The sequence below is a fragment of the Myiozetetes cayanensis genome, unplaced genomic scaffold (assembly GCF_022539395.1).
Source record: "Myiozetetes cayanensis isolate MyiCay16 unplaced genomic scaffold, myiCay2020 scf9, whole genome shotgun sequence".
NCBI classification, from domain to species: domain Eukaryota; kingdom Metazoa; phylum Chordata; class Aves; order Passeriformes; family Tyrannidae; genus Myiozetetes; species Myiozetetes cayanensis.
This window is the reverse complement of record NW_026088185.1, coordinates 12,687,802-12,702,106: the sequence shown is the minus strand read 5'-3', so window position 1 is coordinate 12,702,106 and position 14,305 is coordinate 12,687,802. Positions and strand designations below refer to the sequence as shown.

Below are 14,305 nucleotides of genomic sequence, written 5' to 3'. Positions count from 1 at the left end.
AGAGAAGTGTCATTGATGTGATAAGGGAAATAACTAGGAGTGCATTGATTAAAAACGTAACTCCTTGAAGAACACGGCATTATATCCTCCTGCTCTACTGTGAAAAGCCCAAGTCTTGTGAATGACTGTGAGAAGGATGTGGTAGCCGTGTGAAGGTACGTTCTATCCCTTGCTGTGAGTCTTCATAAAAAGCCCAGCATTTTTTGAATAAGCAAGGGAGGAGCAACATCACCCCTTATTAGAATAGCTCACTCACGGTTTCAGAAGATGGCATTTGAAAACTGTTCTGCTGAAATGCCAAATGTTGTTTTTCTGCTGAAAAGCCACAAAGAAATCTACCTCTCAGAGATGAAAGAGGAAATGTGTTAAAACAACATTTAGCTTGTTTTGAGCCAAGCAGATTTTCTTGCAGTTCAGGCTTCCAAACCAGGCCATAACACGAGGGATGTGAAAATCTGTGTTTGAAAACTCTTTAAACGTTGGGATTTTTTTTCCCCTGGTCTTTGAAATGGCAAGAGGTTTTACTGTGAAATAACTCGTACCTGAACTTGTGTGAAAACAGCGTTCAGCTGTCTTCCAGCCTGCCTTGTACAGGTGACTTAGCAAGTGTGGTTGATCAACATTTGTAAAGGATGCACACCTTTTTTCTCTGATCACAGTTGAAATGTTGAATTTTTCATTTAAATGTTGCACGTAACAGAGTGGGAAGAAGGGAGGATGCCTCACAAGAAGCTCTTTAAGAATTAACATTATTAAAATGTACCTAAATATAAGGTCTCATACAGGAGTATCACAAGGAATGTTAGAAATTGGGCCAATTGAGAGCTTTCTGAGGCTCAGTGATTCATATAAGAATACACACAGTCAGCAGATGTAGTCATGACAAGATGAGTTTGACATTGTACACTAGAAAGAAACTTTGATGGATATTTATATGGTGGTTTATCCACAGAAAGGAAAAAAAGAAATCCAAGAACATGTGGGACAGTAGGAGGAGCACATGAGGACTTGTAAAATTTCTGAAGCCTTACAGAAACTCCCAAAAAAACCCCACCATTTTTCCTCAAACTCCTGTTGCTGTGAATAGCTCCATTCATTTCAGCAAATTTTGATAGAACGCAAAGGAATTACAACATGTGCAAATAATAAAATTCACCGTTCAACAGTGTTAACTCTTCTCTCCCTAAACTTTAGCATGTGTGATGGCATCATTTGTATGTAGAGAAACAGTGGGGTTAACTTACTTACTTTGGCTGTATGTACATTTAAGTTGGCATGAAATATTTAGCAGAGGGGTGGGAGAGATTTCAGTAACTCTTCTGAACAGCATTGCTGTTTTCTATCCTTCATTCCCACACTCTCCTGAGAAAAGTTGTATTTCTCTTTATTTCCCTTCACTGAGTGACTTACCTCCATATTCTGTCTTTCCATCTTCTTGTCCGTCCTGGTTTATTTTGGAGTCTGGTATATGCTGTTTCTTCTTCAGCTCAGTGGTTGTCTGTACTCTGCCGTGGTACTAACGATGCCCAGTTCCAACAAAAATAACACTTAGTATAAAGTTGGGTGTGTCACAGCTACTGCAACTCACTCAAGCAAAAATGACTTAGACTTGGCAGAATAATTCATTGAACATCTTAGTTATAGAAAAAATGACAATCAGTGTATTTATTTTGGAATACTCAGATGCATGAAATATGTAAACAGTTCGGATGAGTGCCTTATGAAGAGTTTGTGATGAATCTATGAACTCACTGGATTAATTTTAACCAAGCAGTGTATTCCTGTGCAAGAGCTTTCCCTGCTATTCTTCCTTCACTGCCTTATACTGGATGTCTTCAGTTTTTTACTCTTCCTCCTTCTTTTTTGGGGTCTGATGCCAACCTGATAGTTGTGAACTTGACAAGCTTTAAAAGAAACTCTTGTGTCTCAATTATATAGACCTTGTTTTCTTGTTAAAGAGAGAAGTCCATGGCACATGCTTTTATGAAAAGAAATAAATCACAGATCATAAAGACAACAGCAATTGGACTCCTAAATCAAAAAATAGCAGTGTCCACAATTTTGTTATCTTCACAAATGTCAGTTAGCCTTGGCAAATGAAACTGAATGACTTTTTCAAAGCACAGGTTACTTGATATGCCCCAACTCTAATTTTATTACTGGCAACAGGTTTGGATGTTGTAATATGGGGACAGCATTAATTAATAAGGATGCTTAAGTCTCAATGACCATTCTGAACTGAGTAGTCCAGCCCATATGGTGGCATGGTAACTGTGACAAGGTAGACACTAGTGAGACTGTAAGACAATATTTTTGAAGCTGTTTCTTAACAGACCTTATAGGAGATAATGCAGGGAAAATAAGTTGCAGTACTCCTTTGTGGTTGAAATGGTGTGGTGTGGACCCTTTTACCTAGCCAAAAGCTTCTTTTCCTTTTTTGGGGGGGAGGTTGGGTTCTTTTTGTTGTTTGCATTATTTTGTTTTTGAGGGTTTGGTTGTTTTGTTTTGGTTTTAACTGACACGAATAAAACTGCATGTGAGAAAAGCAGCAGTCTGTGCATGCACTTCTGTTTGGGTTTGCACTATGAGCTCTTTACAAAATGTAGTAAATAGAAGAAAAAATGACCAATTACTGGACACAAAGTTATTTCCGGCACTGTGCAGTCTCCTGTTTCTTGAATTATAGAAAACAACATCTGATTGTCTTCATCTTGCTTTCTTGTATGTAGAACCTCTGCCTAACAATTAATTCTTGTGGGTTTTTTCTAAAAAATTTTGTTTTTATTTTTTGCTTGTAGGATGGTCGTTTGCGAGTAAATGATCAACTCGTTGCAGTTAATGGGGAGTCACTGCTGGGCAAGTCAAATCACGAGGCCATGGAAACACTGAGGCGCTCCATGTCCATGGAAGGGAACATTCGTGGGAGGATCCAGCTGGTAGTTCTCCGGAGACTAGAGATGCAGACAGAGGTGAAGCAGTAAATGCATTTATTAGACAAATGTCTTTCCAGTCCCAGTGGTTTTGCATACAAGGGATGATAGCTCAAGTCTTGGTCACAGAGAGCTTCTCCTGGCTGAAGGAATTCTTGTCTTTATGGAGAGAGGATTCACACAATGTTCTGGTTGATATCTCCTGGTCTTGCTGCTCCTGTTGAGACCAGGCTAAAAGTTGCCTCTTATTTTAATTTGACAAGTGTTAGAACAAAAGCAAATGTGATTCCAAAATGGGTTAGTTTAGGATTAATACGTCGATCTAGTTTTGACTATTTGCTACCTCCTCAAAGCAATAGCTGGGATCTAGACTGTTTAAATTATTCTGACTTGATTTGTTGTTACAGTCAGAGACCTTAGTGATCTTAGTGTGACTTGGATTTTACTTCACTCTTGCTTTTTCAGTTTAATTAGTGCTTTATTTTTTTAGTGTGTTTTTCCAGTCCTGTCTTTTTTTTTTCCTTTTTTTTTTTTTTTTTTTTTTTTTTTTTTTTTTTTTTGGACCTTCAAGGAATTAATATTTTACTTTTCCTGATCAGATGAAGATCCCTTCAGGATGGGTTTCTGAGTTGATTAACATAAAATTTGCTGAAGTAAGATAACAAAATAAGTGAAGAAAGACATTTTTAACTATTACGTTTTCTAGACCTTGTATAAACTGATGTTTGCCAATTGCCTCTTATTTTGAAAAGGATTGGTTTTATGATCTCCCTCGCTCCCTCTTTTATGCATGCATGCACATATGCACAGTCTCTCCTCATCTTTACATAGACAATATCCATGTTATACTGGCTGTCTTTTCTACTCATCCCAGTTTTAATTCTAACCCTTGAGTAAATATTTTAATATGTTTTAAACATCTGTACAGTTCTTAAAAATAAAAGAACATAGAAGTATGTTTGGGATATGAATTAAGGTTGTAATAAATCTCATTGTAGAATTCCAACGTATTATTTCTATCTTCTTATTTAATAAGCATGACTGGAACATTTTAAAATGTTGCAAACAATCATGTTTGTGGGTGTATTTGCAAAAAATATCAGGTAAGAAGAGGATGAAAATCTGGCATATGTTAAATGAAAACACATTTTTGCTTTGCTTTTATATGTGACAGCATCACGCTGTAAGGAAGAATTATGGAGTATATGTTATATTTATTGTGCACTTTTGTGATATAAGAAAGATAGCTCACCTTCAAAGAAAGCTCACTCCTGCAAGTTTTCTTTATTTCGCAAAAGTCAATTTTCTTTTAAAAAACCTTCCAATCAAAATCAATCAGGTTGACCTAATAAAAGTATGAGTCTGCTTTCTGTAGTTAAGTGTATAGTTTTGAATATTATCCAGATGTATGAAGGGAGTAAATAGTCTTGACTCATGCCCTATGAAGAATGCGTAATGAGGTCTTGATTGAATCAAATTCATTTTAAACAGGAATTAATTTTTATAGGGTAGTCTTTAGGTTCAATTGTAATTCCATTTGAGTCTGGAGAACGCAGCAGAAATGCATTGTTGCCCATTCTTTCCTTTTCCCAAAACAGCTTCCAGAGTACTGCATCTCAGCTTGGTAGAGGGAGAATATGTTTAGAAATGCATTATTGTTTTTATTGGTCGGGACACTAATGGAGGTCTTCCATGACAGCTATGTTTTATAAGCTGAATACTCGAATTAGGCTGGTTACTGATCAGTTGTTGGGATATTGATTGTGTCATTTACCAAGAGCTGAAAAAGCAGATTTGTTGTTGATTTTAATTTAAGGCTCCTTATCCCACTCCGTATAAGTCTCCAATGGATGGTTTGGAGGTTGTAAGACTTAATTTAGCTAGCAGTATCCGTGGAAAAGTAGTAAATGCAGACTTTACAATGTAAAGAATCTTATGTAAACTAAAGGGTTTCCAGTTGCAAGAACAAACATAGTTGTCAATGACTGTGTGGTGTGTGTGTGTTTCTGTGCAGAGGTTCAGAATAGCCTTTTCAAATGACTTACGCTGCTCTGAGAGAGAGTTGCATGTTCTGCCTTCCACTGAGCCTGCATTTGTAGCCGTATCGTCACCATGAGCATCCCAGCATTGGTTTGTGTTCTGAGATGTGCTTTTTGCCATTTTATTATGTTTATTTTAACTGTTCTTATTCTATGATTATTATTATTTAATTTTTATCAAGTTACATTTTTTATTATTATTAAGCTTGAAAGACAAGGTTGCAAGGTGTTGTTAAAAGAAAACAAGGTGTTGTAACATGCTGTTGTTTCCTATGTGTTGGTTTGCTGGCAATCACTTTCCAATACATTACACCTCCTGCATCGTTTTAAAAATAAATTACATGGGTTAGATACAAGTATTTCTTCTGTAGATGTGACTATGAAATTTAAAAAATAATATATCTAGTATAACATTTGCTGGCATGATGAACATGCAGTTTAAAAATAGAAGCCAGTTAAAGTCTCCTTCAAAAAAAAAAAATAAAATCTCAGGAAATATAAAAGTATTTTTGAAAACTAGCCATAATATTCCCCTGTGTGGGTTTTTGGTTTTCCCTGAATAACGAGTACAGAAATGTCTTTCTGGGTCTGTCCCAGTTTTAGAAACTGTGATTTTTATTTTTATTTTTTTTCCCAACTTTCTTCCTTTGAGCAACTGCTCAGGAGAATAAATTAGGCGATATGGCACGTATGGGGGGTAGGAAATGACTCAAAAGAAAAGCTGACTAGAGGTGTGGCAGGAGCTTGTTTAGCTGCTAGCCAGAAGACCTGCGTTTGGGAGTTTGGTGTAACTCCTTACTTGCAAAACTGTTCTAGTGTGTGATCATCAGAACATATGCACTCAGTCTCAGAGAGAAGGGAACCAGCTGGCTGGCAGAAAAATACCATTGGCATTGCCCGTGTTCTTGTGTTGACAATGTCACAAGCTGCCCTCCCAGATGGAGAATTTGAATGAAGCCAGTTGTGGGTCATAAAAAAAAAAAAATCCTTCATTTTTATGCATCATTCTTAATGGTTGTTATTGCTTAGATGTTGTCTTATTTCACGGTCAGCAAAACCAGCAATTCTGCAGCGCTCTCTCCAGTTTCTCGTTTGAGAGGAAGCAGCGTGCAGTGAACACGTGACATCACACTGGATCTGTGCATTGTCTGCAGCGCTGGGTGCCTTTCTGCATTGTTGAACATGGAAATTTTTGTTGCAACATGTGGTTCTGTTTTTCCCTTAGGAACGCTCAGACCAGGGAGTCTTTCAAAAATCAGCCTTTGATGGGAGTCATAACTTTGCAGCTGCTTCCCGACGGAACGATGCTATTCTTCAGCAATTCGTAACATGCAGTCCTCAGGAGGGAATTCAAGGTAGTCTCTAGATATCCTTCTCTGTGCTGAAAGAGAGTGCTTTGTGGTGTTTTTTTCTGAAATCCAAAACCACTAGAAAAGCAGTTAATTAGAGTAAGTGCACACTATGTTACTTTGAGGCTTGAAGATCCAGAGAGGGTGGGAGAGCTGACTCAGAAGTTGTGAATTAGATTCCTGGCACAAATTCCAGTTTAAGTAACAGTTTCTAGCTCGCTGCCCCAACACGTAAGGCTGGATAAAAAACAAATGATGAGTGCAAAATATATGTTGTCAAAATGTTTATTTTCTATATGTCTTTAATGAGCGCAATGATTTTTGCAGTTAATTTTTAGATTATGTCCCAGGTTATTATAAGCTAAATTAATTTATACTAAAACATGATATTCATAAAGTACACGTGCTTATTTTAGATTTGAGGTAAAATTTCTTCCTAGGTTAGAAACATTCCCTTAATTTACAAATTGGAATTATATTAATGAACTCATTAAAAAAAATGAAGTAATCACGTACATTGTGCACAGAAAATATACATGTACGAGCATATGTAAGCATATAAGTAAGAGCTTTTAAGGCCACTTCTTTTCCCATCTTCTTTCATTTCTGATGGCCTACTGTACTGTCTGTCCAATTTGCTCCTGACTCAGCGAGGTACTAGTTATTTGAAAACTTTAAGTATTTGAGATGGTCTTGACCCCTCTCCTTTTAAGTGTGCTCTCATCCTTCAAGCCAAGCACATACTTAAATACCTTCCAGTAGGAGAAAAAGATTTTCTTTGATGTAGTTGAATTATGCATGATTTTTCCCACTTCCCTAGACAGCTGTGGAATCAGGGTGCCCAGCAAAAAGTAATTCCATAGGCTGCTGTGATGAGTGTGTGGGGCGCTTTTAGTCAAAACCAAAGAGCTCTTATCTGAAAAACGCAAGAAAAACTCCCATAGAATTTAAGGGTAAATTATTTGTGTTGACTTAAATACTCTGACAGTGTGATTCCAGGCAAAGGATTAGGTATAGGCTGAAGCATTATAAATATTCCAAGATCAGATCCTGTTATTTAGATCTACCTTGCATTTCTCGTGTGTGGATTTCATGCTGATTTTGTAGTTACAGGAGAAAAGGAGTTTCTATCTTGGATCTAGCCTGCCTTGTAGAGTTAGTTGTTACCAAAGGATCAGAAAGGAAAAAATACCTTTAAATACTTCCTTAAAAACCATATAAAAAAATGCTCTGGAGTAATTGATACAGGTGAATGGCAACAGGTAACTTGTCACTTAAATTCAAAACGAAGTGTGTGGAAGAGTTGTATTTTCTGGTAAGGGTTCTACAATTGCAATCCAAAAATCAAAGTGACTAGTTTGCAGCCCAATCATAAAATCATTTTCAATAGGCATCTTTTTACTTACAGAATGATGGTGAGAAGGCAGTATGGCAAAAGAAATGTGATGGCCTCAGAACAGAACATGTCAGGCTTGGAAAGAATGCTTTGGAGTGCTGCTGGAACAGGGAGGGTTTGCCATGGCCGGGTCTTCCCAGTTTTGTCATCAGTCTTTCAAGGCATCTATAAAGGCAAAACACCACACCTGATCACAATCCTCTCTTAACTCAGTTATGAGCTTTTGGTTGTGTGTCTGTTTAAGGACGTGAGTCAAAGGCCTAGTGAGCTCCTAGTGACAGGCAGGAGCAGTCCTTTATACATGCTCACACTGTGCTATCCAGATCTTGAATATAGAAGTACAGTTGGTACATTTTTACAAAGAATAATAAAAGACAGCAGAGGTTTTTAACATAATACAGAATCTAATGTAAGAATTTAATGACAGGAGTTGTATTATGTTTAATAAAATGTCACTTTCCTAATTAATGTTTTCTAATAAGTTATTTCCAGTACCATTCACTGCTCCTACCAATAAAATTTTTACAAAAACTCAGCAAAAATACACTGAAGCTTGGCCTGCTAATATTGCTGTCTGTTTTAAGAGTCTTCTTTATTATACATGAGCAAGAAAAACTAATGTGTGGGGAAAAGTGCTTATAGCCAAAACATTAAATTTTGTCTTGCCTGTGGATATTTAAATAAAGGGGGAGGGGATACTGATCCAATATTGAAATGCCAGTGTTTGTTCTATTTTTGCATGAATAATACTTGCTGCCTTCAGGTCCTCACTTCTTTTTCTGCCAAGCTGTTGCGCAGTGTTTTTTAGAACAACCTCTTTGAGAATTGATACTGCAGTGCCAGCAGCTTTACATTTCTGGTGTTGAAAGATTACTGGAATGTGTTTCATTAGAGGTTCTAATATATTTCTTACAACTCTACATTGTAAACACTTATAGGGGAAATGCTGTCATCTCTCAGTTTAGGTAGTAGAACAATCAAACTTTCTCCACTACCATAGACCGAGTCCTCCTGGATGTACAAGCATATCTGTTTTCATACATATGTGGCAATGTCAAGATAGAATATTAAGAAATTAAATTCTTAGTGATTTTATTTAATTTTTAGATTTTGTTTGTAAACACTGCATATGTCTTGTGGACAGAATCTTTTTTTACTCACTTTATCTTTTTTATTCTGTTACTCTGTGTAGTGTCTGAAAATTGAGTACATCTTGCTCAGTGGCTCAGAAATTCCTCTGATTTTCCTGGATCTGTTAAGGTCATTTCCTGAGGTCTTGAACATGGAACCAGTGACTGCCCCTTAGGTTAAATTCTCTCACTCTCAGGCTTCTACTCCCATTTTCCTGGGAGGTGGAGTCCCTTGTGATCATTTCCAATCCAGTAAGGAAATCTTGACATTTTTCTGTGTGTAACATTTGTTTACTGCAAGAAAAATACCGGTGGTAACCCATCACCAAACAGCCTTGGTGAAATGATGTCTCAAGCACTGTGAAACTACCTGATTTACTCAGCCTCTTGCTGTAGGTGTCTGCTCAAAGAGGCTGAGCACAGCAGAAGTGTGTGTGATTTTTTAGTTTTTTAAATTCTTTTTTGTCCATCAGGTATCTCTTTCCTAGTTTGGGTAGTCAGTGGTTTAGGGACTTACTAAGTCAGAGGCTCTGTCTCTCCAATTTTTGGTACATTTTGTAATATTAAAAAAAAAAATTGTTCCCAAAGCATTCTCCCAGCAATGAGTTCCATGAAAAATACCACTTTGTGTTTGTCCTAGGTGTGCTGCTTGATAGTTACACTGGTTATCTTCTTGTTACTGTGTATGAGATAGTAAGAACTTCCTTTTCACCATATGCATACCCTTTACAACTTCAAAGACTCCCTTGTATCCCCTTTTATTTCTTTTTAGTCTAAACTAAACAATCCTAATCCTTGGTCCTTGTAGTAATGCTTCTACATGTGTCCTACTACCCTTGCTACCTTTTCAATATGTTTCTTAGCTGTATTACATGATTTTCAGATAAAAGAATGAAACCTCAGATCCTATTTCAAAACTGAGTTCTAGTTGGAGTATTTGGACTTCTTTGGACTTGTAAATGACTGTCTCCCTTTGACTTCACTAAACATATCTGCAAAGAACAGTCCAGTGCACATCTAATATACAGTTCCAGTGATAATCCCTACAGTAACAGCCTTCATGTATGTCTCAGGGTTTTCCCCTGCTCCCATGTGCTTCACTTTGCAGTCTCTGACAGGGAATTTTACCTGTGCTGCAATCTTTTTGCAGAATTGCATAGTCTGTTTCTTTTTGATGGTTCTGAGTGGTTTTTTGTATGGGGAAATATTTTCATCTTCTGATTCATCTTACAGATCATTTAATTACATTGAACAGTATGAGATCCCCTTTGTTCTAAATTGTTTCTACTGTGAGAACTTGCCATTTACTCCTCATCTGTTTCCTGTCCTTACATTCAAACCTGAAAGAATGTGATCACAGTGCAAGAAGCCAGCGTGCATGTGTTAGATAGCATATCTGGTTTATACGTCAGACTGGCAATTGATATTTTTTAAGGTCTCGTTAAAACTTTTCTCATCTGCTCATCTTCACTTTCTTCTGATGACATTCACACTTTTCCTGAGATACAGGGTTGGAGCTATTTCTTGTCATTCTAATCTTGAGGAATTTATAGGATCCTTGAGATAATGGTGTAGATTAGTTTGGATTGGGGGTTTTTGTTTGCTTTTTTTCTTTTATGGGAACTATCTCAGTGCTCTTATCAAATAAATATGACCTATTGCTTTCTGCCATGATCTCTCCTTGTAGGCCCTTTTTCTCTCGAGTCAGATTAGTGCTTTCACACACAGTTGTGCAAAAAGACTACCAACATTCCATGCAACAGAACAGCCCCCGTGAAAGTGGGGTCCATCAGTACTGTTAGATTGCTTACCTGCCACTGAAACCCAAGAAAATGTCCATGTTTCCTAGTAAGTTTTGGAGGGGCGAAAACAGATTCTACATTGCAAGATGTAGGGACTTTTTCTAAGATGAGACCTTTAGACTGAGAAGTGAATTTACACAACAGTAATGAACTTGCCTACAGCGGGCACGGCGGTCTCATAAAATATTGCAGCTATGTAAGTGGTGTTGCTTAGCAAACCTCTGAATGGTTTGAGTAGTTCATGTTTGTCTTTGTAAAGAGTAATTTTCTGGTGTTAGCTGAATGCTTTTTGTAAAGGTAAAGGAGGAGTTACCAAAATGGTACGAAAGTGAAGACTGTAATTAAGAAATGCCTCTTTCTTCTCTTGCCATAGAATAACAGAAATTTTTCTTCTTGCTGAGAATGTGTTCTCTTCTGTACATGAAAGGAGATAAGTGTTCCCCATCAAAGGGAATGAAAGCATGAACCTACAATCAGTTAGGATGCAGCTATGTAGAAGTGAAAATCCACTCAAATGGAGTAAAGCGATTTGTGCCTTGCACTCAACTTCACTATAAGTACAAAGTTTCCCTATATTTACCTTTAATTATGCATATGCAAATCTGGAAATCAACTCTTCAGGAAATCCCAAGGGGTACATTTTCTGCTTGGTGTGATTTTAATTCTAGTTTAGTTAGTTTAGGGATTTGAATAATTTGTGATTCTTTTCAGCATTGCTTGAGGCCTTCCAGTCCAGTCATCAGTCAGTGAACTGGTCTAATGTATTTGTTTCTGTGGCTTATTTAACCCCTTTCTAAATTTTATTTCAGAGTTTTCAGTGTCTGATCGTGGCAATGGTGAAAACGAAACCCCTCCACCTCTCCCACCACATCCCAGTGAGGATCTGCTAAATGAGAATTATAATCATAGGTTGGACTTCAGTTCTTTTTAATAGTTACAGCACTAATTGCTGATTAGTGGTTGTGATAATAGTTCTAATTGATTGTAAAATATCTTTTTTTTTTTTTTTTGGTACCACTCTTTTTCATCACTTGCAAGATCCTTTACTATAAGCTGGGAATGTTATTTTAGAATTTAGTGTGTTCATTTAAGTTATTCACAGGCTGCAGTATGCCTGCTCTCCATGATATATGATACCCAGCAAAACAAAAAGAATCCCAAAGCATAATCTCTATTAAAAAAAAAAGAAAAAAAAGTTAATTTAAAACTGTAGCAGTGGATGCTATGTGTAAATGCAGTTTGAAGTCTCTTAAATCTTTAAAAGTCCTAACCAAACACAGTTTGTAGGAGAGTGAATCTTCTTATGTCAGCCAAAGACATTCTTGGGATTACAAAATGAATCTGCAGTAAGTCTGAGCAATGAAATGTGTAAGGGAAGAATTAATGAAGATTTTACCAGTTGTAAGTGCGTTAAGTAGATTTTTCAGATGCTTTTGTAAAGGCTGGTGTGCTTGATAGCAGCTAAAAGCTTTAATTTCCTTAGTAAATACAGAAGTTTGGAGGTTCAGAAAAAACTGTAAACACGTTGAAGTTCACGATGGCTGTTTCTGTCTCAAGTAGCGCAGGACTCAAATCGAAGCATCTTCATTTCAACCTGTCCTACTTGTGATGCTGAAATGCAGTGTTGAACACTGTTTATTCATCTCTGTGTACTCAGTTTTCATAGTCATGCATCTATTGCAATAATATTAGGAAAATATGCATTTCAGCTCAAACTTTAGCCACGTGTCTGTCCTTGTGTGCACGGATGGGATTAAAAACTACCCTTAAATGTTTGCATGTTGTCTGAAAGAGTAGATATATTTTATTATGGATACCTTGAATTCTTCATGTGAGACTCTCCTATTTTGTTTTTGCTAACATAATTTCAGTAGTGTAATTTCATAATTTCTGGTGTCCCAGACAGATATATATGACATGGTAAACAAAAGTCTACACAGATTAATGTAATTCAGCAGTAAATTCTCAACTACAGTTGTTTGCTAGAATCCATTCCTAATTTTTTCAACAAGCTAGGAGAAAAATATTCTCTTAAATATATTACAAGGATGATGAATTTACGGACCCTTTCTCCCACCCTGACCTTTTCAGTGTTGTATTGTATTTCCATTTAGAACTTGGTTCTCTTGAAATCGAATTGCAGTATCAACTCATACTGATTTCACTGAAACTGCATTTCAACAAAACATTTGGGAAAGTATTTTGATGCTGTAAAACCAACCTTTTGATTGAACAGTTTCGAAATAAATGTTTCTAATTTTCAAACTGCTTTTTTTTGCTTAAAAGTATTTTAAAAAATAGTAATTTCTGTTTCTAATCAAAAAGAGACATGGAAGATTTCAAATGTATTAACCTGAAGTGTTTCGATTCCCCACACCTGAAAGTTACTTGGAGTTCCACTCAGGCAGAATTTTGAAATGTTTAGAAATTTGCCTTGAAGTAGAAGAACTAAAAAAAGACTAAACCAAAATAAACCCCAAACTAACCAAACCCTCGATACTTTGGAATTCTTCAGAAGGTCATGGCACCCTCCATAAGACCTCCAGCCTCTACATAAGTGGTGCAAGGCTATAAAATAATTTTATATTACCAGATGAAGTAGAATTGATCCAGGTATATTGTCAGTATTTTTCCAGCATTCTGTAGCATGTTATTTGGAAATGCAGGGGTTAGATAGAACTAGCAAAATGGAAAAAAAATCATTACTAATCATTTACATTTATATTTCCATCTGTGATGAAAAACAACTGACTGAAGGTGTTAAGTCTCAGAAAAGGAAGTTGAGGATCAATATCTGATTTTAAAAATGCATGCTGTAAGCAACTAGAGGAAGAAACACATGTATATTTGTGCATTCTTTAATTAGTTGACTTGTGGTTTGAATTGGTGCCTTAATATTTTGCATATCTTTTTTTTAAATTTTATTTCCTGCAGCCCCATCATAAATTCAGCAGTGCATTTAACAGATCAGCACATCAACTTCAGATCTTTGACACCAGCCAAGCAGTCTGAATCAATTAATCTGAAAGCCTCAAAAAGCATGGATCTGGGTAAGAAGGGGTGGGGTGACATACAGGTCAGCTTTTTAGCCTTAGCCTATCTCTCCTTCTTGCTTTTGTTTCTTTAACACTAACATCAGGGAGTAAGTTCTGCAGAGGAGCTACAGTGATAGGGACAATGGTGAGCCTCCTGTAGAATCTATTTGCAAGTATCCTTTTTCTTGAAGCTGAAGAAAGTTTGGGGTTTTTTGGTAAAGGCCCACTGTATTGAAATCTTAGCTGAGGAAAAGCCAGAATGATAGAAATATAAGCAGAAAGAATTGCTGTGCAAGTTTTGGGTGTCTAAAATATGCAGCAAAAACAGCAATACCAAAAGTAATTTCTCTTATAGAATACAAATGATTGTGAAACTGCACTGGACAAAGGGTTCCTCAGACAAGTTGTTTATTTCTTCATCGCCAATGACAAACACAAGCAATCAAAGCCTTGCAGTAGATTTTTATAAATGCTTGAAGAGTGTAAGGTTATGGTTCTTTACCCATCAGAGCTGTGCAGAAAAGCTTGCAGGGTGGGTGAAGCAGAAAGTAAAAGGTTCTTTCAATACCAGGAAAGCGTTTGCAGGTGGAAGACTGAAGGGTTATTGCAGCTGGAAACCAAAAC

At 36.8% G+C, this 14,305-nt stretch overlaps 1 protein-coding gene across 5 annotated transcripts in view; it reads left to right on the top strand.

The window, feature by feature from the left end:
- PARD3B (par-3 family cell polarity regulator beta) overlaps nucleotides 1-14,305 on the top strand; it is a 402,616-nt gene that overhangs the window by 207,022 nt on the left and 181,289 nt on the right. For all 5 annotated transcript variants that reach the window (XM_050340097.1, XM_050340096.1, XM_050340094.1 and 2 more), the window contains 4 exons: nucleotides 2,799-2,969; nucleotides 6,195-6,324; nucleotides 11,456-11,555; nucleotides 13,581-13,696. In XM_050340097.1, the coding sequence (XP_050196054.1) occupies nucleotides 2,799-2,969; nucleotides 6,195-6,324; nucleotides 11,456-11,555; nucleotides 13,581-13,696 (517 nt within the window). The remainder of the gene's footprint in view (nucleotides 1-2,798; nucleotides 2,970-6,194; nucleotides 6,325-11,455; nucleotides 11,556-13,580; nucleotides 13,697-14,305) is intronic.